General features: G+C 40.5%; 1 protein-coding gene across 3 annotated transcripts in view; it reads left to right on the top strand.

The window, feature by feature from the left end:
- Positions 1-27,609, top strand: part of WASHC5 (WASH complex subunit 5) — a 53,013-nt gene that overhangs the window by 14,318 nt on the left and 11,086 nt on the right. For all 3 annotated transcript variants that reach the window (XM_070802459.1, XM_070802460.1, XM_019973713.2), the window contains exons 9-23: positions 1,339-1,510; positions 5,894-6,021; positions 7,528-7,657; positions 11,357-11,469; positions 12,792-12,958; positions 13,035-13,110; positions 14,088-14,198; positions 15,603-15,743; positions 16,740-16,820; positions 20,979-21,080; positions 21,961-22,140; positions 23,265-23,389; positions 25,417-25,579; positions 25,974-26,076; positions 26,165-26,244. In XM_070802459.1, coding sequence (XP_070658560.1) covers positions 1,339-1,510; positions 5,894-6,021; positions 7,528-7,657; positions 11,357-11,469; positions 12,792-12,958; positions 13,035-13,110; positions 14,088-14,198; positions 15,603-15,743; positions 16,740-16,820; positions 20,979-21,080; positions 21,961-22,140; positions 23,265-23,389; positions 25,417-25,579; positions 25,974-26,076; positions 26,165-26,244 — 1,872 coding nt within the window. The remainder of the gene's footprint in view (positions 1-1,338; positions 1,511-5,893; positions 6,022-7,527; positions 7,658-11,356; positions 11,470-12,791; positions 12,959-13,034; positions 13,111-14,087; positions 14,199-15,602; positions 15,744-16,739; positions 16,821-20,978; positions 21,081-21,960; positions 22,141-23,264; positions 23,390-25,416; positions 25,580-25,973; positions 26,077-26,164; positions 26,245-27,609) is intronic.

A 27,609-nucleotide genomic window follows, 5' to 3' on the forward strand; every position in this document is an offset into this window, starting at 1 on the left:
ATCTTCTCACCCGTGACATTGCGATTTCTTAAGAGGCTTCTAATGACGCATCTTGTGCTTATTTTAAACTAACCTGACTAGGTTGATGGTGTTTGCCATTCAACTCTTGCTTTAGGAAAGCAGAGTGACCAGATTTCCACATAAGGCCGGTCAATTTTGATGCGCTGAGGTGTATTTCACTAAGCTCTTGTGTGTACAGATTCATCTTTTGAGTGTTTCTGCTCTGCTCTAACTCCTTTGTCAATAATAATAGGTAGAACAAGCAATTTAGCTAGTGCCTTTGTGTCTCTTTACATCCAAGTTAAGAGAAGCAATGCCAAGAAAAAAATGCTCCAGTTTTCCAATTTACATTTGAAGAAGCCAATACTCAGAGGTTAAATCCAAAGTCACACCAGTATTTCTAGATGTTTGCCTCTCAATTCTAAGTCCAGGGCTTTTTTCAAAAATGTCCAGTAGGGACTTTCCTGGTGGTCCTGGTGGCTCCCAATATCGGAGGTCTGGTCTTGGAATTAGGTCCTGCTTGCCCCACACCAGAGCATGCCGTAAATAAGACCCAGTGCAGCCAAATAAAAACAAATTTTGAAAAAATAAAGAAGAAAGAAACCCCAGATGTTCAATAAACCACTTGCCTTTGTTGTTGTTGTTCAGTCGCTCGGTCGTGTCCAACTCTTTGTGACCCCATGGACTGCAGCACACCAGGCTTCCCTGTCCTTCACTATCACCAGAGCTTGCTCAGACTCATGTCCATTGAGTCAGTGATGCCATCCAATCATCTCGTCCTTTGTCATGCCCTTCTCTTGCCTTCAATCTTTCCCAGCATCAGGGTCTTTTCTAATGAGTCAGCTCTTTGCATCAGGTGGTTAAAGTATTGGAGCTTCATTTTCAGCATGAGTCCTTCGAATGAATATTCAGGATTGATTTCCTGTAGGATTGATTGGTTTGATCTCCTTGCTGTCCACGGGACTCTCAAGGGTCTTCTCCAATACCACAGTTCAGAAGTATGAATTCTTTGGCGCTCAGCCTTCTTTATGGTCCAACTCTCACATCCATATATGACTACTGGAAAAACCATAGCTTTAACTAGACAGACCTTTGTTGGCAAAATGATGTCTCTGCTTTTTAATACACTGTCTAGGTTGGTCATAGCTTTTCTTCCAAGGAGCAAGTGCCTTTTAATTTCATGGCTGCAGTCACCATCTGCAGTGATTTTGGAGCCTGTATGTTATTTGTCTCATATAGAAATATTATTATTTATCCAGGGATTCATTTGAATATAATTCACTTTCAAGGTGATTCTTTCTTTGAAATGTTATTCAAGTTTTCTTTTCCTTTTCGCAGGCAAGCAGATACGCTACTGTCAGCGAAAGGGTGCACGCACAAGTGCAGCAGTTCCTGAAAGAAGGTTACTTGAGGGAGGAGCTGGTTCTGGACAACATCCCGAGGCTTCTCAACTGCCTGAGGGATGGCAACGTCGCCATCCGATGGCTGATGCTTCATACAGCGGACTCTGGTAACACACAAAAGGCGTGACCATGTGTGTCGCTTGGTATATAGGCGTGCCAAACCCTGATCTGCCGCGTGATGCCAAGTGGTTTAGCTCTTGAATGAGAATCAAGTTGCTTTTGTAAAATGGTCACTTTTGTGTCAATTTGGTCAAAGCAGTGGCCCACCTGAACAGCCCTTGTGCCAAGTCCTGTTAGGTGTTTATGAGTATGAGGACACCTACCTCCCAGGTTCGAGGAGCTCGTCACTGGTCAGACTTGGAAGATCAGATGTCTACCCATGAAAAAGTTTAGCTGTGGATACAGGTAGAATAAAGCCTTCCCACCTCATCCTTCCAAAGATGTCCATGGCCAAGTCCCTGGACCCTGCGGGCATGTTATATTACAGGGCAAAGTAGATTCAAGTTGCAGATGGAATTGATGTTTCTATAATCAGCTGACCTTCAAGTAAAGAGATTATCCCAGTGGGCCCAGCATAATTACAAGTATCCTTAAATTGGGAAGAGGGAAGCAGAAGAGTCAGAACTAGACAGGTGGCATCATGAAAGAGACTCAGAAGGTCCCTGCTGGCTTTCAAGATGGAAAGGGCTACAAGCCAAGGAGTACAGGCAGCTTCTAGATTCTGAAAAAGACCAGGAAACAGTTTCCCCCATGGAGCCTCCAGAAAGCACACAGTCCCCCTGATGCCTTGATTTTAGCCCGGTGAAGGCCAGTCAGATTTCTCACCTCTGGACTATAAGAGAATAGATTTGTATCATGTTAAGCCACTAAATTTGTGGTAATTTGTTACAGCAGCAATAAGAAGCAGATACAAGGGCCAGGCCAGCACCTAAGAGCCAGATGTGTAAAACAGACGGTGGCATTTGAGTCCAGAGTCCAGAACAGGAGAGAAACATTGCTTGGGGTAGAAGAGTGGAGGAAGGCTCTTCACGGAAGGCAGGAGCTGACCAGCCCTTGGTATGATTTAACAGTAAAAAGCAGAAAAAATTCTAGACTGGAGAAATGACCAAAGAAAGGACAGAAGGAAGGGCAGAAAAATGCGGGCCCACTTTGCTGAGGAACTGGCTAGATCAGGGTGCTTAATTAAGATAGATGAGATTTTAACTTTTTCTGGGTCATGGTTAGCCCTGTTTGATACCCTTTTGTCTGTCAAGGGAGTTCCATGGATCATGTAAAACACTTCCACAGAGTCCTTAGGCCCACGACTTTGAAACTGCTGGTTTACTGGTCCTACTTGGATTGGACCAACACCTGAGCTTATTCAGGGCCGACACAGTTCCTTATACTTAGTATTAATAAATGCTTGATCAATATTAATTACTAATGAGTTCCCTCATCCGGAGTTGCACACTCCTTCGCCTAAGAGTGATGACATTCAGCAGTCCTAGAAAGCCAAGGCTCTCGTTTTTATTTTTCACACAACAGATTTTTGTAGAGCATCTACCCGAGTCCTACTTTCAATATCTCCTGGTTTTTTTCAGGTGAGATTGTCTCTCAAAAAAAACACAAAACTATCCACACCAGATAATCCTGCATCCTCCCTGGGTAACACGGTAGATCCGTCTCCCAACCCCTCTGGGCAAGATGCCCTTGACACTGCCTCTAGCTGCCACCTGTCTCTGCTTCCTGTGAGTGGTCAGCAGTGAGACTAGCAGGTGGACTTCCTCATCCTTCGGCTCTTTGAAAACATGGGGAGTTTCTCCTCAGCCTTGCCTCTTCACACTAGAAATGACCAGCTTCTTAAATCCTTCACATGAATGCTGCTTTCCAGTTTTATTTTTGTTTTTATCATTTTGCTTCTTGGCCTAGACCTCTCTCCATTTACTGTTTAATCACAGCATGAATATCAGGGCCAAAGTTTTTAATCATCTCATGGACTAATCTTTAAGTAGTCAAGTTTATGTTTTACTTAAAATCCAGTCCTAATTTGAGAATTTTACTACATTGACTCAGCTTATAATCTTCTTTACCATAAATCTTACATTCAGAAGCATGTAAACAACTCAAGCCCTTACTTTATCCCATCATAAAGCCAACTGTGGGTTTCTAGTGACTCAGCCTCCTCTTTGTCTTCTGGATGACTGTGCCTAATAGCCGTGCCTGTGTTCTGGAAGCCAGTGGTCTCCTGGATTTGTGCCCCTGCCAGGGACCAGCTCAGCTTGCCAGAGTTCTATACTTTTATCTTCAGCCACATCTGTTTTCCATTTCTGAGCTGGCAATTATCTGATCTGATTGCACAAGGTCAGAATTTACCAGAAACAAATGATTTGCCTATCTGGTTGTGAGTCATATGTGGGAGAAGTAACTGCTTCTTTAGCTTTTATGCTGTTTTGGTCATGGTGTGCAGAAAGGAAGACGTATTTCTCATATTCCCTCCTGTTAACCCACTGGAGCTAATTGTTAATGCGCAGTGATATTCCCTTCCAAAAATGAAGGGAAATTAATCTCAGATTTTGTGTTGAATTAGAATTAATATAAAAACAAATGGAAAAACAAACAAACAAATGGAACTCCTTACAGGTTGGGTTGGTTTTTTTTTTTTTTTTTCTCCTGTTCTGTTTTTGTTTTTTAAGGTAGGCAAACCTGAAGCTGAAAAATGCTTTCTGTGTGATCAATGTCATCAGTTCCAATATATTTCTTCCTAGGGACTTCTGGAGAATGCTTGGTAAATCAGAACTCTGCAGTTTCCCCTGAAAACTGAGCCCTTCTCCAGGTTGTCATGAGTCTCTTCCTGATGGAGTAACTTGGAAATCAATATATAAAATAACCTTGCTCAAGCTTCACCATAACTGAAGCAGCAAAAACACCTGTGATACGTGCTTGTAAAGCGTGGTCATTCTGTACATGCCGGACATCCTGAGATGCTGGTGGGAGGGCTCAGAAAGCCTGAAAAGCACGGTGATACTAGAACAACTGTGAGGGACCTGGTACCTTCATGGCTATGAACTTTCTGACAATGTTTATTGTCTTAAAGACTTTTATTTTGACTTTATTTGCAGTCTGAGTAGCTTTTACGTGTAAATATTTTGCCCTATTCTATTTTTTCTTTTTCTTTCTTGCATAAATAATTGACCCCATAAATCAGTTTCAGCAAATACCATTATTTTTTATTCTATATATTTTTTAACATGTTTTTTATTTGAAATGATTTATCTTGGCAACTGATACACTGACCAGGAAATCAAAACATCTGGTGACTTATGCCTGGGTCAATCACTGCCTAATTTTGTGACCTTAGCCTAGTAGCCATACACTCTCCAGGTCTAGGTGGTGAATAATACAGAAAGCTCTGAGCATCAGTCATGCCTTTACAAAGAGCATGAGGATGGTGTCAGGCCTGGTTCTTCTGGTTTGGAAGTGCCACAGCTTTGTGTGGTGACCCTGCTCCCCTTGTGTGTCAGTGGTCCCCAAGGACATCCCAAGCTCCATGCTTTACTAGGCCCAGCGTATGTACTTATGGCCATGATTTGCAACAGCAGAAAGATAGCACAGTCGGCACAGGACAGAGGTGCCTGGGTGAAGTCTAGAGGAAACGAGGCACAGCTTTTAAGAGTTCTCTCCAAGTGGGGTCACACAGGGTCCATTTAGTCCCCCTCGCAATGAGTCATGACAGCATGTGTAAAATGTCAACCAGGGGAGCCCGTTAGAAACTGTGTGTCCATGGTTTTTGTTGGGGGCAGGGGGCGCTCATTAAGACAGCCTCTACCTGGCAGGTACCAGCATTCCAGACTCCCGGAAGGAAAGCAGGTGCACATCATAAAGCACATTGTTTTTACAAAGAGTTAAAGCATGGTGGACCATTCTTATCAGTTCTCAGAATAGTGGGAACCCTTCCAAAATCCAAATTCCCAAATGCCAGCCAAGAGCCAACCTTGCAAACAGGCCTTTTTGAAGATGGCGGTCTCAGGCCTGCTGTGTTAAATCCTTTCTGCACACTTGTCCATAGCTGAATGGCAGAGATCAGTGCCCAACACAAAGCAACTTCAAACAGACAGGACACAAGGAGGCTACCTACTTAGGAAATAGTGCCAAAAAGTTCAACCTATCATTAGTGCCAAAGGCACTGACCCATGGACAGTCGATAACAAACCAACCACAGGATACTTACAAAATTTGGAAACCCTATTCTCACTTTGCTTTTTTTCATTCAACAGTATATCACGGTGACATTCTGTGTCAGATTCAATGTTATATTTAGCAGTTCAATTGTACTTCATCTAGCGTAGATGCAATATAATTTATTTTACCATCCATCATTGATACGCATTTTGCTTATTACTTTTTAAATGCTTAAAATAAGGGAAATGAAAGTATTTTGGAATCCATCTTACTTATTATAGGTATTTTCTACACATTTAGTTAATTGGAAACTCTTTTCTCCCTATGTCTAGCCTGTGACCCAAACAACAAACGCCTTCGTCAAATCAAGGACCAGATTCTAACAGACTTGAGGTACAATCCCAAGATCCTCTTTCAATTGCTGTTGGATACTGCACAATTTGAGTTTATACTCAAAGAGGTAAAAATACTGAATAAGTAACCACCAAAATCTTTTCTTAATGCTTAAATTTTTTTTTTTTTTTAGAAATTAGGATTTTGTAGCTGTGTCTTTGATTCAAGCTAAAGATTCTAGCTGTCTGAGATAATTCTTATATTCAAAGGATGGTATTAAACATTTAACAGGCATTTAGTCTCTACTGTTATTTAGGGATACAGTGATGGTGAAAAAATGCCCCAGTTCTAGAGGTTATGGTCTAATGAGGAATGTGGATAGTAAACAGAGAATTACACAAATGAAAATGTAAGTAAAAGCTGAGGTGTATGCTCTAAAGGAGAGGAGCATAGTTCTCCACCTAAAAGAAAGGATCCTGTCCTAGCTTTCATGACTTCCCTGAGAAGGGCAGCAGGAGCTTTTGAAAGATGCTGAGAAAGGGACCTGCCAGAGTTAGCTAAGACAGAGATGGGGAGCATTATGGAGACCATTGCACAGGGAAGACAGACTCTTCTCAGTCCTCTCAGGTAGGGAAGAGCTTGGCCAGTTCAGGCCTGAAAGATCAGCTGGCTGGAGGGGAGAGAATACAACAGAAAGGTATTAGGAAGCGAGGTTGACAGGTGGACAGGAGCCAGCCTGTGCTGGGTGTTGCAGGATAGTCGTCTTCATCTTAAAAGCCAGGAAAACCTATTGCTGCTGCTGCTGCTAAGTCACTTCAGTCGTGTCCAACTCTGTGCGGCCCCATAGACGGCAGCCCACCAGGCTCTGCCGTCCCTGGGATTCTCCAGGCAAGAACACTGGAGTGAGTAGCCATTTCCTTCTCCAGTGCATGAAAGTGAAAAGGGAAAGTGAAGTCGTGGAAAGGCCTAAATAAAGTGGTAGTTTGCATTTAAACAAACTTGACCTAAGGACTTTAAGGGATTTGAGTTCACAAAAGGAAATTCTGTGCTGGTTTTACTCCTTAAAAAGGCTCCATGGCATAATTGGGCTTCCTTGGTGGCTCAGATGGTAAAGAATCTTCCTGCAATACAGGAGACCTGGGTTCGATCCCTGGGTTATGAAGATCCCCTGGAGGAGGGCATGGCAGTGCACTCAAGTATTCTTACCTAGAGAATCAGAGGGCCCTGATGGGCTACAGTCCATGGGATTGCAAACAGTTAGACATGACTGAGTGACTAAGCATAGCACATGGGCATGATAAGAATGGCAGACACCTGGGGGTGTCCAGGTTGTACAGAAGCTTTGGGAGTTTGGATCAGGTGGCCTCTGGAACTAGCCGCAAACCTTGAAGCTCTTTCAGAACCAACACTCACTTTGCCTTAATTAGTCTGAGAGCCACCATCTGAGAGATGGTCTAGCTTTTTTACCCCCCAGTTTGTATAAAGTAGTGATGCTTAAGAGATGGCATCAGAATGATGTTGATTTTAGGTACCTATTTTTATAATAAACTGGGTTTGACTCAGGCTTTCTCAGTAAACTGCCTAAGCTGGATTTTCTCTTAAAATCAGTAAATCTCGTCTGTCTCTTCAACAGATGTTCAAGCAAATGCTTTCAGAAAAGCAGGCCAAATGGGAGCATCATAAGAAGGAGGGCTCAGAGCGGATGACGGAGCTTGCTGATGTCTTTTCAGGAGTCAAACCCCTAACCAGAGTGGAGAAAAATGGTAATTGCTGGAGAGGAAACATCAGTGTTTTTGAAATGTGTACACAGTTTATTAGAAACCAGCAGAGTAAAAAGTCATTATTGTGTTGTTACTGTGTGCTGGGGTATTGCTGATGAAGATTAGAAGTTTAGTTTTGGCTGCCCTAGCCTTGTGCTCCCTTGGGAAATCTCATATGCTGTCTCAACTTCAGGTTTCTTACATATGAAATAAGAAATTGGGGGCTAAATTGGGGCTTAAAGTCATAATCCTCCACCTACCACCACAGTATACAAAGCTAGTGCCTTTAGTGTGTCAGTTTATGTGCATTGGGGGAGGTAATAACTTTCATCATCCTCTCAGAAGGATACTTCTCCCAAGAATATTAATACCACTAAATAGATGATACCTAGGAGTCTTGTGTGCCAGTCCTGTTTGCTGCTTCTTCACTGACGCACCTGCCATCTAGTGGCACAGAGGGGACCTGCAGACTGTCTTTGCAGCCCCAGGGACTGTAGCCTGCCAGGCTCCTCAGTCCATGGCATTTTCCAGGAAAGAATACTGGAATGGGTTGCCATTTCCTACTCCAGGGGATCTTCCTGACTCAGGGATTGAACCTGTCTCCTGCATTGGCAGGTGGGTTCTTTACCATTGTGCCACCTGAGAAGCCCAACATAGCCACAGCTTAGGTTTAACTTTGACAATTTTGATCTTGCTTTTTTAGGAAATTATACCTATAGGAATATTGTGGTATCACTTCAAACTTTTGTATAGATAGGATCCTTTCAAATTGCCCCTGAAAGAACCATTCTGAGTTTTAAGGTGACAAATTAAACTATTTTTTCTGAGGCTTGATATTTGTTTTAACTGTCAAATTTATTTCTGATAAAGTTAATTATACAGTAGAATTGGTTAATAGTATAGATTTTTATTAAAAAATGTAACTCTGCTATTCATAGTCAGTATAAACTTGGGATTACTGTATTTGGCTCTTGTTGATTTATTTGATGCTGAATGGTCGATCCAAAATATATTTCCAAATTATATTATTATTCCTACTGAAGCTTCCCTGGTAACTCAGATAGTAAAGAATCTGCCTGCAGTGCAGGAGACCTGGCTTCGATCCCAGGTCAGGAAGATCCCAAGGAGCAGGAAATGGCAACTGACTCCAGTATTCTTCCCTGAAAAACTTTATGGACAGAGGAGCCTAGCAGGCTACAGTCCATGGGGTCATGAAGATTCAGCAACTGAATTCACACACGCACGGGTTGTTTCAAAGCAGTCTGCAGGTCCCCTCTTGTGCCACTAGATGGCAGGTGTGTCAGTGAAGAAGAACCAATCAGGATTGGAACACAAGACTCTTAGATCTCATCTGTGTTAGTGGTTATTAATTTTCTTGGGAGAAGTAGCCTTCTGAGAAGATCATGAAAGTTATTCCCTCCTACTGAAAAAAGTTGACCAGTTTTTGATGATATGATATATATTGGCAACAGGTTTCACAGATCACCATATTGTATCTTAAAACAAAGAACCTCTGGTACCAATCTAACCAGATAAGTTGTCTAAAATCAGGCACATTTATCTCTATTCTAGTCTCTTTTAAATTCAGTTCAGTTCAGTCGTGTCCGACTCTTTGCGACCCCATGAATCGCAGCACGCCAGGCCTCCCTGTCCATCACCAACTCCCGGAGTTCACTCAAACTCATGTCCATTGAGTCAGTGATGCCATCCAGCCATCTCATCCTCTGTCGTCCCCTTCTCCTCCTGTCCCCAATCCCTCCCAGCATCAGAGTCTTTTCCAATGAGTCAACTCTTCGCATGAGGTAGCCAAAGTTTTGGAGTTTCAGCTTTAGCATCAGTCCTTCCAAAGAACACCCAAGACTGATCTTTAGTTTGGACTGGCTGGATCTCCTTGCAGTCCAAGGGACTCTCAAGAGTCTTCTCCAACACCACAGTTCAAAAGCATCAATTCTTCGGTGCTCAGCTTTCTTCACAGTCCAACTCTCACATCCATACATGACCACTGGAAAAACCATAGCCTTGACTAGATGGACCTTTGTTGGCAAAGTAATGTCTCTGCTTTTGAATATGCTATCTAGGTTGGTCATAACTTTCCTTCCAAGGAGTAAGCGTCTTTTAATTTCATGGCTGCAGGTTCTTACAAATATAAGCATTGTTCCAAAGATCATTCAAAACAATATACTGTATTTTTTCTGGCTGTATAGCATATTTCAGCTTAGAAAGTACTTTTACAAATATTTCTTGTTTGATCCTTACAACCCTGTGAGATAAGCATCTTTATCCTTATTTTGTATATACAGAGACCAAAGCTTTAAAAAGTAATCACCAGCCAAAAGTAACAAAGGTATAAAGCCTAGATCTCAACCATCACCTCAGACTCCAAATTCTTTGTACTTTCTTCTATAGCATAGGTGTCCTTTGGTCCTACAAAAAAAAAAAAAGTTTAAAATTGCAACTAGTTTTCTTCATGTCAGTTTTTTTTTATTAGACTGTAATTTCTTTACAATGTTGTGTTAGTTTATGCTATACAACAAAGTGAATCGGCTATATGTGTCCCTATATCCCCTCCCTCTGTGACCTCCCTCCCACCCTATGTCAATTCTTTTTTTTTTTAAATACTTTTATTTGCTTATTTCTGACTATGCTGGGTCTTTGTTGCTGCACAGGCTTTTCTCCAGTTTGGCGAGTGGAGGCTACTCTCTAGTAGCTGTGGTGTATGGGCTTAGCTGCTCAGTATGTGGGATCTTCCCGGATCAAGGGTCAAACCCACGTCTCCAGGATTGGCAGGTGGATCCTTAATCACTGAGCAACCAGGGAACCCAGATGTCAGTTCTTAAAATAACTTAGATTATAAGCTTTTAAGTGCTTTTATTAAAGTAAAATTATCCCATTGATGACACACAAAAAAACCTTTAGCTTTTTTAACTTGGTGAGGTGAGAAGAGCAAAGGCTTTGACTCTGAACAGTTTGCATACCCTGGCTCCTCCATTAAGTGACTAAGCCACAGAGGCTCTTAGTATCTCCAGGTATCAGCATTCTTATCTGAGAAACGGCTTTTAATTCCACTCCGTAGATTTTTGTGAAGGTAAGATGAAATGAAGCTTAAACCCTTCCCTGATACACTGAGGGTCTCAGAGCATGTTAACAGTACTCACCATCTCTGCCTTTAGAAATGCCAACTGGTTTGTGAGTGCAGATGGCACCCCCTAATCCATTCAGACTCCCCACAGCTCACTGCTCACACGTCACTCTCTTACACGTTGGTCCCACTTTGCCCTCTGAAGTGTGCCATTGCCCTTTCGCCCCAAAGTTTCTGCTGTATCCGTCTCCTCATCTAGGGACAGTTAATCCCTCTCCCCGCTCTGCCCCTGCAGACCCTCACCCATCGTCCCAGCTCTGTGAAAATCTGCAGTTCCTCCCCGACTCCTCCCCTCCCCCACTGCCATCTTTGCACACATCAGTTTACATGTACCCTTTCTGCCAGGTGTTATAAACTCTTTGTGTACAAAGTTTCATCACTTTTACTAGGTCACATGCCTCAGGCATTTTTGTTGTTAAAATTTGGAGAATTCCTGAGAACAATTGATAGATACATAGTAAAAGCTTTGTAAGAACTGGACTTGCGAAAGATGATTAAAGTCATAGCCACTGCCACAGTTGTTCTGGGATTTCAGTAGTCTTTTCTTGTTTCTATATTAATAGAAAATCTTCAAGCTTGGTTCAGAGAGATTTCAAAACAAATATTATCACTAAATTATGATGACTCTACTGCTGCGGGCAGAAAAACTGTGCAGCTAATACAGGCTTTGGAAGAGGTAAGGAAAGTCTTTAAATGACAGTTCTTGGATCGTGAACCATACTTTTGACCTACACAACAGTCCTGGAAACATATTTAAGAGACTGTTTCATCAGAAGTAAAAGCAGTGTAAGTGAATATGTTCACTGTTGTATACAGTGCCCTAAAATTGGGAAAATAACTAAATGATAATAATAAAGAGAATGGTAGTGAAATTTATGATATTTCAACTTGCAGAAACATGCATGTAATCTTAAAAAACTAATCATGAAGACAATATAGAGACATTGGGAAAACTATGATAAGGAGGTAAAAGCAAAAGCAAATTTCCATTATATGCACCATTTTTAGGTTTGTAAAAAATGTATGCCTTGGGGGAAAACCTAGAAAAAGATACACAAAAATAAAAATAGTTGTATAATGATCATATGCTTAAAAATAATGTGTTTTCTTTCCTGGAAAAGAAAAGTTTGTTTTTTATCTACTGAAAAATGATTCTCAAAAGAGCATCTTACCTCCACACTCTTAAAACTTGTATGTTTAACCAGGAAAATAAACAAAAGCATCAAAACAATAAGCATACACTCTATTATCTAAAAACAAAAATCAACCATCCTCACCTGGAACCCTGTCCAATTGATATGTATGCATTAATCCTTTTCTTATAAGCTTTTTCTTATTTTTGCAAGGGTTTTAGGATGGCCACTATTATGGCAGCACAGTATAATGCTCCATTGTTAGCATGCCAGTTTCCATAACCATTCCGAAACAATTGCTCACTTGTGCTGTTTCTTTTTTGGTTGTATTTGGATTTTCTAGTCGATAGTACAAGTGTAAACAATGTTATAAATCTGGGGTGCTTTTTCTCTTTTGCATTATTTATTTTGGCATGTAGCCCATGCCCATTGAATTATATACTTTAAAATGTCAGAACACTATGGAATCATTATTTGTTAAAGAGTTCATCAGAAGAACTTAAAAATGTACAAGTGCCCACTCCTTGGTTGTGGCATGACTTATTTTGTTTTTTAGCAAGCCAGCAAATCTGTGGAATTAGAATTTTCCAATATATGTTTATTGATATTGAAATGGAAAATGGGAGTATTTGCTTATTATGTTATATATGTATGGAATAAGAAATAGTGGAACATTTTCTAATTCTAGAAATATATGCATTGTTTTCTGACTTGGCTTGTACATTTCTGAAATTATATTTTGAAATTAAAATTTTGCCAAGAATGTTAGTTAAGTAGTGTGCTTTATTTGAAGTGTTTTCAAAGAAAAATGAACACCACACAGGCCATTCAGAATTTTAAAATCCAGTGTGTTTATGTGCCCCAGGTTCAAGAATTTCACCAGCTCGAATCGAATCTGCAAGTGTGTCAGTTTCTTGCTGATACTCGCAAGTTTCTCCACCAAATGATCCGAACCATTAACATCAAAGAGGAGGTCCTGATCACAATGCAGATCATTGGGGACCTTTCTTTTGCTTGGCAGTTAATTGACAGGTAATATGGACAACCTGACATTAGTCCTTGGTGGCAGCCACTGTGAACATCATCTTACACTGATGTCTGTTTGCAGCTTCACGTCTATCATGCAGGAGAGCATAAGGGTGAACCCATCCATGGTCACTAAACTCAGAGCTACATTCCTCAAGGTAAGCAAGTAACAGTAAGATCACATTTGCAGTTTCTGAGCAAGCGTTGACCTTCATTTTTATCTCATTCATTAATTCAGTCCAGGATCTCATCCTTTTAGAAAGTTGGACAATTTTAAGTATTTTTATAGACTGAAAACTTTTAGCAAATTTTTCATGAGAGTGTAGTTGGCAAAAGATGTGAGAAATAAAGTTTAAATTCAAAATAGATGTTGGGATGTCTTACAAAAATTGTTTTTAATGAAGAAATTGATTTTTTATAGGTTTTACCAAGATACTAAAAATGTACATTCTTTATTCCCTAGACATGAATAAAATCCTTTTACTTATTCACTTAAAAAAATTCTTGATGAGCTTCTGCTATATTCTAGGATGTCCTCTAAAGATTAGGGAAGGGGACTTCCTTGGTGATTCAGTGATTAAGACTCCAAGCTTCCAATGCTGGGGACATGGGTTCAATCCCTGGTCAAGGAACTAAGATCTCACATGCCACATGGTTCAGCCAAGAAATAAAATTAAAAAATAAGAAGGTTATGTAATAATGGTGAACAAAACAGGCATGGATTGACCCTTCTCTCAAGGTAATTTCATTTAGTGATAAATGAACAAATAATTTACTCAATGTCTTCTGATGAAACTACCTGTGAAGATGTGTCACAACCCAGATTGTCGGGCCCCACCCCCGGAGCTTCTGATGAAGTAAACCTATGTGGGGTTCAAGAATCAGCATCTCTAACAAGATGTCAGGTGATGCTGATGCTGCTGGTCCAGTGACCACAACTTGAGAGCCACTGCCGTAGCAGATACCTGTCATTTTACATTATATCCTTGTCAGAAACTGAACTGATGAAGTTCAGTCATTGTCGCTGTCTTTTGAGCAAAGCCTAGGAGCTTCGTTGTATGTTACTCCTTCTAGAAAGAGAGATTTCTAGGACTTTTTGAAACAGAGAAACAGTGGTGTCTTATTTTCCTTCCAGCTTGCCTCTGCCCTTGACCTGCCCCTTCTCCGTATTAATCAAGCAAATAGCCCTGACCTTCTCAGCGTGTCTCAATATTATTCTGGTGAATTGGTGTCCTATGTGAGAAAGGTAAGAAATGCATCAAGGTGATACTTATTTTAATGGCAAACTAACTGCTATTTTGGGATGGTATGGGGAGGGAGGAGGGAGGAGGGTTCAGGATGGAGAACACATGTATACCTGTGGGGGATTCATTTTGATATTTGGCAAAACTAATACAATTATGTAAAGTTTAAAAATAAAATAAAATTTAAAAATAAATAAATAAATAAATACAAATGATATGCTTGGGGCCCTGAGAAAAAGTACACCTGTTATTCCTTTCCCTCATTCCTTTTTTTTTTTTTATTGACGTGTACTTAATTTATGATGTATTAGCTTCAAGTGTGCAGCAAAGTGATTCAGTTATACATATATATAGGTTATTACAAGACCATGCTCTGTAGTAGGTGCTTGTTCATCTGTTGTATACATAGTAGTTGTATATACTTTTCCTTAATTCTTAATTTGATTCCTGAAATTGTCAATACCTGAAAATAAATTTGTTACTGTGGGTGTGCAGATACATTTTTACTTTCTTTTTTTTTTTTTTTTTTGGTCAAATATATATATATTTTAAATTTACTTATTTTAATTAGAGGCTAATTACTTTACAATATTGTATTGGTTTTGCCATGCATCAACATGAATCCGCCACAGGTGCACACGTGTTCCCCATCCTGAACCCCCTCCCACCTCCCTCCCCATACCATCCCTCTGGGTCATCCCAGTGCACCAGCCCCAAGCATCCTGTATCGTGCATCAAACCTGGACTAGCGATTCGTTTCTTATATGATATTATACATGTTTCAATGCCATTCTCCCAAATCATCCCCCCTCCCTCTCCCACAGAGTCCAAAAGACTGTTCTATACATGTGTCTCTTTTGCTTATTTTTTAAATGCTGATGGTATTAACCCCCATTTATAGGTGTAGAGATTGAGAAACATAGATCTTGGTAGCTTCTTCAAAGTCACAGTTGGTAACTGTCACTAATTGGAACTTAAAGTTTTCAGGAGAATTGTGGTCCTTGTTTGAATAACTTACGGTGTGACTTAGAGCCACACAGGCCTGGCTTAAATTGTCCTGTGTCACGTACTAGCTGAGGGCTCTACAGCCATGTTACTTAACATCTCTGAATCTTAGCTTTTGAAAAATTTATAATGTGGGAGTGATACATCTTTTACAGCATTTCTAGGAGAATTAGCTTAATCTCTTGTGAGCAGTTCGTGTTTGAAGGAACATAGCCCTGTGCCTGGGAGCAGTTACTAAAAGAATGTTTGTGAGAGCCCCCCCAGCCCTTTCCTGCAGATGAAGGGCTTTTTTTTTTTTTTCTTAATAAATGGACACCCTTTTTACTGTTGTCCTAGCATCTGTCAAACTAAGAGAGAGAAAATAGGTTCACTTGTTTTTCCTCTTTTCCCTTTCACTAAAGGTGTTGCAGATTATTCCAGAAAGCATGTTTACTTCCCTTCTAAAGATCATAAAGCTTCAGACCCACGATATCATTGAAGTGCCCACCCGGCTGGACAAAGACAAGCTGAGGGACTACGCTCAGCTCGGCCCACGATATGAGGTGGTGTGTCCCTTTAACATCTGCCTTTTGATGTTTAACCCCCAAAACCATGAAGTAGCACAACTCTGTGTCACCTGCCATATCCCCAAGATCCCCGGATCAGTTCTGATTTATTTTTCTACACTCTCAATGGTAACCAGGTTTTGTTATTTTAGTGCAATCTTACCTTCATTCTTCACAATGTCCTGGTATCATTCAAGGCCTCACCTGCCTGAATGTTCTCAGAGGGAATGGAACTCAGTTGGTCACTTTTCTTTTGAACCATCTTGGTTCATGACTCAGTGGTTCAAAATAATCCATATTCCATGAATAAAGTAATCCATACTCCATAAACCACTTCAAATAGGCAGATATTTAAGGCCATTCCACAATTAAGCAGTCTCAGAAGTAGTTCTTCCCAAATGCCTCTGCTTTTCTTTCTTCCTGAACTTAGAGACCTGAAAAGTAAAATCAAGTAAAATTTGAAAATGTGATAACCAGCATCAATTTCACATCCTTTGACACAATTCCAGAAGTTTCATTAGGCATTGAGATCATCAAGCTCAGAATTTCCACATTGATTCTAACTCAAGAATATAGCCTCGGTCAACCTTTTCAGTGTCTCCCAGCGTTGTTTGAAAAGAATGTGGACTGCAGTAAAAGGGAGATTACCTTTTCAGTGTCTCCATGAGCCTTTTGATTTTGGAAGGTATCATCTTTATCACTGAGTCCTGCTTTCATCTAATGTGTGAAATACTGAGGCCCAAAGAAGGGCAAGTGATCCATCAAAGGGTAGAGAATAATAGAACATCTGACTCAGTCTCCTGGTAGGTCTGACAGTGGTCAGCACCACAGAGCCTCAGTTCTGACCAGGACATGTACACGCAGGTGCCTTCAAGCTACATGCTGTTCTCTTGGCTTTGCCCTTCAGAACTATTACCAATTATTTTAGCTTCCCATAGAAGTGATGGGTCTTTTATGAGAAGTGCTTCATTAACCTCTTTTTCTTTGTTGAAGGTTGCCAAGCTTACTCATGCTATTTCCATTTTTACTGAAGGCATCTTAATGATGAAGACAACTTTAGTCGGCATCATCAAGGTAATGGTCTTAATGCTAGTCTCTGTGGCTTCATAATAAGCCTCTCTGTCATTTGGATTTTTGTGGAATTTATCCTGTGGGGGTAGTGTCATCATCGTATGCCCCTCACTATTTCACATGCAGCGTATGATTTTCATTTTAGTCACTTATGAACAAAGAAAGAGAAAGCATTATTATCCCCATTTTTCGTAACACCCAGGAATTCCTAAACACTAAGAAAAAAATTTTTATTGAATTTTTGTAATAACAAAACAATAATTCAATTCCCTTAGGCAAAGAAGCTTGCTTACTTGATCACTTACTGTCTCTTTCCGCCTTGCCTGCAACCTTTCTTTCTCTTGATGTTTTTGTACTGCACCCCAGGTGCAGAGAGCTGAGATCATAATGGTAACCTCTGACCACAGGCCATTGCCATCACCAGTACATGCCAGCTCCTGTCTTATTTTTCTCTTTCTCTTCTCCTGATACCCACCCCCAGACCCTATAGCACCCACTCTGTTTGATTTCTGTCCATAAATATGCAAGTCTCCTTATTTTTAGCAAGTAGTAGTATTTTATGTGTGCGCATTTTTTATTTCTCTAAATCATATTCTGCTCCAAAGCCTCATTCTTTTTCTAACATTTCTCACTAGTTATTGCTTTCAGGATTTATTTATGTTGTAGTGAGGTGGTTGGTTACTTCTAACTGCTGCAGAGAATTCCACATTTTACTTAACTGTTCCCCAGGGCACCGATGCTGCTCATTTTCATACCTGTGCTTCCTGTTATCATCAGCAATGTCTAGATTAGCATCTCTGAACATGTCCCCACGTAGGCCTGTGCAAGAATTGCACTGAAGTCTGCCTGCCCAGGAGTGGGTCGGAGTCTTAGGGCACATTTGTACTTAATTTGTCTCAGTACAGCCAGATTGCCTCCTCACATGACTTGTTTCCTGTGTATCTACCCCCATTTTGGCCAACACTAGCCATGGTCCGCTTCCTAATTTTTGTTCTCCAAACGGGTCTAAAGTGGTATATTGTTGCTGTTTTATTATAATTTGTAATCCTTAGATGACTATGATACACCCACTCAGTTCGTGGTGCTCTTATGTATTTTTCCATTTATCTGACATCAGTAGAATCTTAACATTTCTAATTTTCTAAAGAATTTTCATTGAATTGCTGGATATAACATTTGTGTTAATGAAATCCAAGAAAATATAGGAAATGAACCTAAATAGAAATAGAACTTTACTATGTTGTTTCTAGAAATGTAGTAAAGAAATACCATTCTAGCCCTGTAGTATTAATAGACTCTATTAAACTTGCTTTAGGCCTGATGCCAGTTTAAGTCAGTTGATATTCAGAAAGTACACAGACAAACTATCACTTCTCACTCATCTTTATGTGATGATACATCCTAGGACCAGATTAGTCTTAAATGCAAAGTGACTAGTTGGATGTAATAAAACCTAGTAATTAGCAATAATTATCAAAGGAAAGACTGCCTAAGAAAAATGTAAATCTCTTACCAGAATCTTTCACTTAATAAGCGCAAGTATGTTAGTGTTAGTTGCTCAGTCATGTCAGACTCTTTGCAGCCCTATGGACTATAGTCCGCCAGGTTCCTCTTACATGGGATTTCCCAGGTAAGAATACTGGAGTGGGTTGCCGTTCCTCAAGGGTCTCCCGCATTACAGGCAGATTCTTTATCATCTGAGTCACCAGGGAAGCACCAGTAAGTGCACAGGGAATGTCATCTTGACATCCTTTAAGCTTACATTGTCTCTGCCAGTTTAACAACTCAGGGCTTTATGTGGGATCCCATGGCCTTCACTAACCTGTAATCTTTGAATGCTATGGATCTATTTCAAACCCTTTCAAAGAGTTTTAATTCATTTCAGTTAATATGAGTTAAAACAAGTGAAATATACACAGATACACATAAAATGTCCGTTGTTAGATGTAGCCAAAGTAATAGAAATAGCCTAAGCATTTTATGAGTGAAAGAATGGCTGAATATATCATGGTGCAGTCACACTGTGGATTACTTTCCTGCCATTCAAAAATAACTTACCACCAGGAAATTTCCAAAATGTAAAGTGGAAAGGCAATTGCAGAACAACATGTAGTATATATATGTTCATATTGGATTAACCAAAAATTTCATTCAGAGTTTTCATAACCTCTTAAATAAATAAATCCTAGGACTAGATTGGTCCAGATGAACTTTTTGGCCAACCCAATATTTTGATCCCATTTAGACTTTTTTTTTCTTGGAGGATAATTGCTTTACAATATTGTGTTGGTTTCTGCCATACATCAACATGAATCAGTCACAGGTATACATCTATCCCCTCCCTTCTGAACCCCCTTCCCTATCTCCCAACCCCTTAGGTTGTCACAGAGCCACGGGTTGAGCTCCCAGTGTCACACAGCTAATTCCCTCTTGCTGTTTTACGTATAGTAAGGTATATGTTTCCAGACTGTTCTCTCCATTCATCCCACCCCTCCTTCCTGCACTGTGTCCCCAAGTCTGCTCTCCACCCCTGCCTCTCCATTGCTCCCCTGCAGATGCGTAGACCGTACAGCCACCGTGGAGAACACAGTGGAGATTCCGTAAAACGCTAGACATAGAACTACCACGTGACCATTTAGATTTCTTAATGAATATGTTTAAGAACAAATACACATCTAAATTAGTAGAGGAGGGTCTGGGGGACCCATGTGAAAACTGTTAACTGCTGTTAACCACAGGAGGTAGACAGAACTGTAAGGAAGCAGCTGTGTGACAGGGTCTTTCCCTTCCCCGTGAGCACTCCGCAGGTTGATTGGTGGAAGTCTGGGGAGAATGGGAAGGGCCCTTTAAGACCATGAGATTCATGAAAACATTGAACTCTTTTTCATGAAATGTGTTTTTATAAGGGCTGTTTCTTTGGAAATTTCATTTTATCTGCTTGAATTTGTTTTCATTGACTGTATTTGTTTATAATTTACCCTTTTCTTGTGAAATACAGCATAGATGCCTAAAGCTATCGAAACAATTGTGTAGCTTGATAGGTTAGTGTGAGATAAAGACCACTCACTCTCAGCACCTCTCAAACCCAGAGGTACAGTTCAGCCAGCTCCCACCCCAGGATCCTCCTTGTGGGCCCTGACCTAATCCCAGTCTCTCTGTTTGTAGTTTTATTACCCAGAAGTAAATCTCTAGACACTTTAGTTCAGATTTGCCCATTTTAAAAAAATGTATGTCTTTTAAGACTGATTTACTCCTCAGATTCCTCCTTCATTCCTTTCTTTCCTTACAATTTGCCTGTTGAAGAACTCAAGGTCTTCACCTTTTGTTTCTCCTCAGTCTGGCTTTCAATGACTACCTGATCACAGTGTAGTCCGACAAGTTCCTCTGGCTTCTGTATTTTCAGAAACTCTTTCATTGCAGTTATCTTCCTTAAAGTTTAAATATCATCAAATCCAGATGGAACCCATCTTTATGACTTTTTAAAATAATAAGTCTTGACAAATTAAAAGAAACATGTCTTAGAGAATTCAAAGGACTGTATTAAAACTATTTCATGTTTTATAGATTTGACAGACTTTTAGGGAATAACAAAAGCTTTCTCATTATAGAAGAAAAGAATCAGCAAAATAAGCTATAGAGTTAAATAGCAGATTTCTTTCCTATTTTATCTCCCTAATTACAAACAGCATCCTGAGAATGCTGAAAGAAGAAAGAAGTGTTGAATCTGTCAACCCCAAGCTTGACTTTGCTCATATGATTATAGATGCCCTTAGATGACTTCCAGATGAGAGACGTGCACTGAATTCCAGTGCAAGCCATTCAGCCCACTGCCTCCTGGTGAGGAGAAAAGGCACTTTTAATGAGATGATCAAAATGTGAGGCCATTTAAACTTTCCATACCCAACATCTTTGAAATGACGTAAAATTATCATGAATGTTGCTGAGATAAACTAAGTTCTGCCGAGGTAACAGGTTTTAATAATTCTATCCGAGCTGTACAAGATCAAAGAGGGGCAGGAAACGGGAAGGAAAAATCGTAATCATTTAGGATTGAGGTAGGGAAGTGCTCCCCTACAGATTCTGGAGACTGTCTTTCCTCTGGGTTTGTCCCAGACTGAGCTTTTCCTCACTGACATTTAATGCTTTTCAATTTGCATTTAGGTGGACCCGAAACAACTGCTAGAGGATGGAATCAGGAAGGAGCTGGTTAAGCGTGTTGCTTTTGCCCTTCACAGGGGTTTGATCTTCAACCCCCGAGCCAAGGTACCCAGTCACCAGAATGAGCCTGTCCTTGCCCTTGACTCAGCTTGCAGAATGTCCTAGAACGTCATTTTGAACACGAACAAGACCTTTTTTCTTATCTAACATATATCTACTGTATCATGTTCAGTACAATCAGCTGATGTGCTTTTTGATCCTATCTTTTTTTTTAATTTTGGTGGGGTTTTTTATTAATTTATTTAATTGAAGGATAATTGCTTTACAGAATTGTGTTGGTTTCCAAACATCAATGTAAATCAGCCATAGATAGACATATGTTCCCTCCCTGTTGAACCTCCCTCCTGCCTCCCGCCCCATCCCACCCTTGATCCTATCTTATAAGCATTCATATTATAAGAAAATCCTTTTTAAAATCAGCCCTTTCCTTCACTTCAAGTTTAAGAATTAAACTGATGTTTATGATTCCAGGTTCCTTCTTGTAGTGAAAAGAATTTGTTAAGCCTAAAGCAGACTGGAACTACAAAGGCTATAATTTTTTTCTTTTGCTTGATCATATTCTAGAGAATATGATCATTTTTCTCAAGAGAGAAAGAGAAGGCCTGAAATTTACATCGGAAATCACATCAGTAAATTCAATTTAAAATTAAGATTAGAGTCGTCAAATGATGAGAGAAATCACTGATATTCATTTTTTATATTCTTTTATATGAGGCTTTCTTCCCCAATGAATGAAATATATTCTTTATTGGATGCCTGGCATAAATCACCACCCACTGTAAATGAGGTAGGAATAAGTATTTCCAGAGCTGTCTTCAGCTGTCACGGTGGTCTCTCATTGGGATTTCCTTGACAGTCTCATGTAGGCATTAGTGGTTGACAGACTATGCCAGTCTAACAGGTTTCTGTTTCTTCTTTCACACAGCCGAGTGAACTGATGCCCAAGCTGAAAGAGCTGGGAGCCACCATGGATGGATTCCATCGTTCTTTTGAATATATTCAGGACTATGTCAATATTTATGGTCTGAAAATCTGGCAGGAAGAAGTATCTCGTATCATAAATTACAATGTGGAACAAGAGTGTAATAACTTCTTAAGAACAAAGGTATCTAAACAGATTTTAATATTCGTGACTATATATCACTTCTGACATGCCCCAAACCTCAGAAATGCCAACAACAAAGTTTGTTTAAATAATTACTAAAATTCCGTAACCACTATAGAGTCACAAATACCTTCAGAGTAACTTCAGGAGCTGTGAGGGTTGCAGAAAGGTTTCTGTGACCCCTGACCTCTCCAAGTTTACTGTCCTTAGGAGAAAGCAGACTTAATTACATGGCTACAAAATGAAACCATCTGGTATAGTCATTTTAAATCAGGTACACAGGAGTTCCAAAGACTTAAGAGCTCATCTGGGTTTGATCAGAGTATATACCTAAGAGTATATACCTAAATGCTGGGTCATTTAGTAGTTCTGCATTTAACTTGCAAACCACCAACCTGTTTCCCACAGTGCCTGCACCATTTGTTCATTCCCACCAGCAGTGTCTGAGGGTTCTAGGTGTTCCACATCCTCGCCAACACTTGTTAATTTCCTCTTTTTTTCTTTTTAATTATAACCATCCTAGTGAGTCTGAATGGTATTTCATTGTGGCTTTGATTTGCATTTCCATCATGACTAATAATGTTGAGCATCTTTTCATGTGCTTATCAACCATGTTATATCTTTGGAGAAATGTCAAGTCCTTTCCTATTTTCTGTTGGATTATTTGAGCACCACATTCTTAAGTGTCACAGCTGAGAAGACTGATGTTAGTAATTTAACAAGGAGTCACTTGCAAGTTTTTAATTAGGGAACTGACGTGATTCAGGTGACATTTTCAAAAGATTATGTATCTTCCAGCCCTATATTTTGGATGTATATTATTACATTGTCAACTTGTAAGACAGAAAGTAAGAAATTCCTGTGTCTTTTTCCACTTCTCCTCAATCACTTCACTTTTTCACAGTTATTTCTTTTTTTAATAAACATTGTATGTGGTATTTCTGGGAGGCTGGTACTACAGTTTTTAAAATTTCTTCTTCAAAATCGAGGAGCCATTTGTGTTCACTATTCATGCAATGTTATCTTTGTAAAGCTATGTAAGAAAAGGACAATTAGGTTAACTTATCCAAGATGCACTAGATATTTATGTCCTTGGGGGTCTTTTTTTTTTTTTTTTTTTCTAGATTCAAGATTGGCAAAGTATGTACCAGTCCACTCATATTCCAATACCAAAGTTTACCCCTGTGGACGAGTCTGTAACATTTATTGGTCGACTCTGCAGAGAGATCTTGCGAATCACAGACCCGAAGTAAGTGTACCTCAATTCCGCTGGGTCTTGAACATCATGGACAGCAAGTCTCTAAACATATCGATCATATCCTTGACCTCTACTCAGATCATATCCTTGTTCCTGCCATCGTTGGAGCCTTTCTCATGGGTTGATTAAGTTTACTTTTTCTGGGACTACATGTTTTCCTCAGTGTGACTGAGGTCACCCCAGTCCAAAGACATATAAATGAAAACAATTAGAAGGTCTGTTCTTCAGTTGAGCCTCTGATGAAACAAACAGCGGGTACTAAGCCCTACTAAGGGGAGAGCAGGCTCCTGTCTGCTCTCGTGTTCACCCTGGGCCTGTGCCTGCTCAGTGGAATGACCAGTGTGGTTTCCCAGGAAACGGTGGTATCTCTCCTTTCTCAGTCCAGCTATGCGGGTGAAGTCGACTTTGTGCAAGGTAAATGTCCTCATGAAATGTCTTCTCTGTACTGCCTTCACACTCAGGCTGATTTTGTCTGTCAGAACTTAAGAAACTTGACAAACCGTATGTCACCTTCAGCAGAAATGAGTTTGGTCTGTGACTTATGGGCCAAAAAGATTAAGTGATCCAAAACGTTTTGGGACTTCTCCTTTCTCAGTCCCCATGGGTTGATCTCAGAAGCCCTCCTAGAAACCTGTCTGCCTCACTCACCTAGTGCCAGCTTAATACTGGCAGACAGGATTAAGCCTGACTGGGATTTCCATGTCATGTATGGCATCAAAATTGGGAGCCTCTCAGGTGACGCAAAGTGCCCACACTGAATGGTGGAAGCAGGATGCTTTGAAGCCTGAAAGTAGCCTGCCACTCTGGGAGCCATCTTGTTCTTCCATTTAGTTCCAAATTTAAAATTCCCTAGCTCCTGAGTCTCTTAATTCCCTCCCAAGCTTCATTTCAGTAAAGATATGTATTGGTTCTGAGGATTGGGGCCATATCATTTTGTGGGGGCTGTTGAAAGTAGAGGCTAAAATTCTACCCCAGACATGCCCAATCCAACCCTCCAGAAATGGGATCTTGACATCTGTTTTTTTAAACATGTTCTACCATTGACTTAGGGCTTCCCAGGTGGCTCAGTGGGTAAAGAATCCACCTGCAATGCAAGAGACACAAAAGGTGGGGGTTTGATCCCTGGGTTGGAAGACCCCCTGGAGGAGGACATGGCAACCACTCCAGTATTCTTGCCTGGGAAATCCCATGGACAGAGGAGCCTGGCGGACTGCAGTCCATAGGGTTGCAAAGAGTTATGCACGACTGAAGTGACTGAAAACACACACTTGCACCATTGATTTAAGGTCCCCATGAGAACATTTGAGACTCTTGGTGGTTGTGGGTGTGGTGTTAGAATCAGGCCTGTCCAAGACTCAGTTATTTCATGTATAAAGTGAAAGTCAAACAGCTTGTACATCACAGCGCTATTCTGAGGATGAAGAGAGAGCACTCGGAAAAGTCTGGCCCAGGGCCTGACACGTAGGCAGTCCTCAGTAAATGTTGTCAGTTTCTATCATCACCATCGTCACACTCCTGAGTCTCAAAGGGAATCGTTGGTCGATGACCAGGACTAGGAGGAAAGAGGAAATGGCCTCAGACGTGAGGGTATGAGGATTCAAAGTTCCTTTCTTACCCAAGTGGAAATGGCACAAGACACTGTTTCATCCACAGTCTCTGGATATTTACAGAAGACCCTCCAGAGAGGCAGTGGGGCCCTGAAGTCTTCCAGCCTGATGACTGAATCTAGCCTTGTCCTTGAGACATGACTCAACTACCCAACCCAGTGGAAACGCATCATTCAAACTGGTGACATAGCAAGGGCAGGAAGAGGTGACTTCACTGAATTTCGCCTTCCTGGCCCATTGGACATTCACTGTGAGGTGTCTTGGGTGCCCAGATGCAGGGGTTATTAAAACACAGATCATGAAACCATTGTTCTTCCTATCCGATGCCCCTAATCCTATTGCATCCCTCATCCTTTCAGGGTGAATTCTGAGCTGCTTTTGGGTTTTGAGTGTGTTTTATTTATGTTTTAGAATGACGTGTCACATTGACCAGCTGAACACTTGGTATGATATGAAAACCCATCAAGAAGTGACCAGCAGCCGCCTTTTCTCAGAAATCCAAAACACCTTGGGGACTTTCGGTCTGAACGGGTTAGACAGGCTTCTGTGCTTTATGATTGTGAAAGAGTTACAGGTGAGCCTTCAGGTGTCCGGGTGTGTTCTGCTGTCCTGAGGAGGAAGGGAGTAGATGGTTTAGCTTTTCTTTTGTGCTTTCCTATACTGACATCAGCCATATTTATATAATTCCTGTTAAATAGAGAAGAGCTGAGAATAAACTAGAATCTCTTTGGCCAGCATAGTATTTTTACCGGTAGACAGTTTTTGTGAATTTCATCTTGGAAACCAGCAACTCCCCCCAGCAGGGGATGTTTCTGATGGGAACCGGGAGTTGTGTCTTCCCCGTCGTCTTATTTGTAGCTTTGTGTGAATGAGGCTTGTCTGTGTTCTGTGTAGCCTGTGAGTTAACTGGAGCGTTTCTTCATTTTATTCATTATATTTGATTCTTTGATCATGCCTTCTCGTTTTAGAATTTCCTCAGCATGTTTCAGAAAATTATCTTGCGAGACAGAACTGTGCAGGAGACTTTAAAAACCCTCATGAATGCCGTCAGCCCCCTAAAAAGCATTGTAGGTAAGTGTTGTAAAACAGGCCTGAGGTAGAGAGAACACTGTAGCCTTTCCAAATTTACTAAATAGAAACTCGTATTTTAACCTTTCAGCAAACTCGAATAAAATTTACTTTTCTGCTATTGCCAAAACCCAGAAGATTTGGACTGCTTATCTCGAGGCTATCATGAAGGTACGTTGTGAGAGAAGCAATGCTATGTTTTTTTTTTATTATTTCTGGTAACTTGGTTACCCCAAGAAAGCCACTCTTCTTTCTTTGGCCATCAAACCAAAAATACATCATTTCGAGTTTATCATTATTTCTAAATGAGTCTGTTCTTTGGCTGTTCTGGACAGTGCTTTTCATTGGCCCATTTATCATGCTTCTTTCACTGAAGAAAGCTTTCATTCTGAAATGCCTTTTAGCAAGAGGTGCTTTCACTCAAGGAAATGGGAGTTTTCCTCCCTCAGTCATCCCCGTCCTCATGTGACAGGTTCATTAATGAGCTGCTGTCGGTTTGCCGCCCTGATCTCAGCCTTTAGAGTAGTGAAGTAGCTGCACAAAAACTAGAAGGCCAGGTTCCTTTGGACATGTTATCCTTACACGGACTAGAACGTGTGTCTTTGGAAATGAGTGAGAAAGTAAGACGGGGAGATGATAGGTACACGTCGTCTTGTTGTACTTCACTTTACTGCACTTTGCAGGTATTGCATTTTGTACAGATTGAAAATTTGTGACAACCCTGTGTCGAGCAAATCTGTCACCACCATTTTTCCAACAACTGTTGCTCACTTTGTGTCGCGTTTCAGGAATTCTCGCAGCACTGCAGGTTTTTCACTGTTGTTGTCTTTGTGACAGTGACTGGGATCAGTGACCTTTGTTACAACTCTGAAGGATGGCTAGCTTTTTTGGCAATAAAGTATTTTTAAATTATTTTTTAGACACAATGCTTTTATACACTTAATAGACTACAATATAATGTAAACATAACTTTTATATGTGCTGGAAAACCAGAAAATTCATGTGGCTCACTTTATTGCAATATTTGCTTTATTATGGTGATCTGGAGCCAAACTCAGTATTTCCAAGGTGTGCCTGTGATTTGTCGGATGGAAATCCAGGTTGCTTTAGAATCCACGCATCTGCCTTTACACTGTGCGTTGACTTCCAGAGACACCCTGTATCTTCTGCATATCCTTCTCTCATCCCTTGATGATCTGAGACAGTCAGTAACCCTTTGTTGAACACCCTTATGTGGGTGCAGAACATTGTGAGTTGCTGTAAGAGTTCAAGGAAGCTGGCTGTCTCCCTGGAAAGCCTACTCACAGTACAGTAGGAAAGAGTAGATTTCCTGGTGGAAAACTGACTGATGGTTAAAAGCGTCAGATACCAAAGGAGAAGTCTAGACTCCTCACAGAATTTGGAGCAGTCCCGTTCTCTTGTTCCCAATTACGTAAGTTGCTCATTGAAACAGGAGTTGTTGGTGTCTCAGCCCAATTCACAGTATATTTTTCATCATTTCATTGAGTTTTTGTTCTAATTTGGAAACTTAAAATT

Source organism: Bos indicus, chromosome 14, assembly GCF_029378745.1.
Source record: "Bos indicus isolate NIAB-ARS_2022 breed Sahiwal x Tharparkar chromosome 14, NIAB-ARS_B.indTharparkar_mat_pri_1.0, whole genome shotgun sequence".
Classification (NCBI taxonomy): Eukaryota; Metazoa; Chordata; class Mammalia; order Artiodactyla; family Bovidae; genus Bos; species Bos indicus.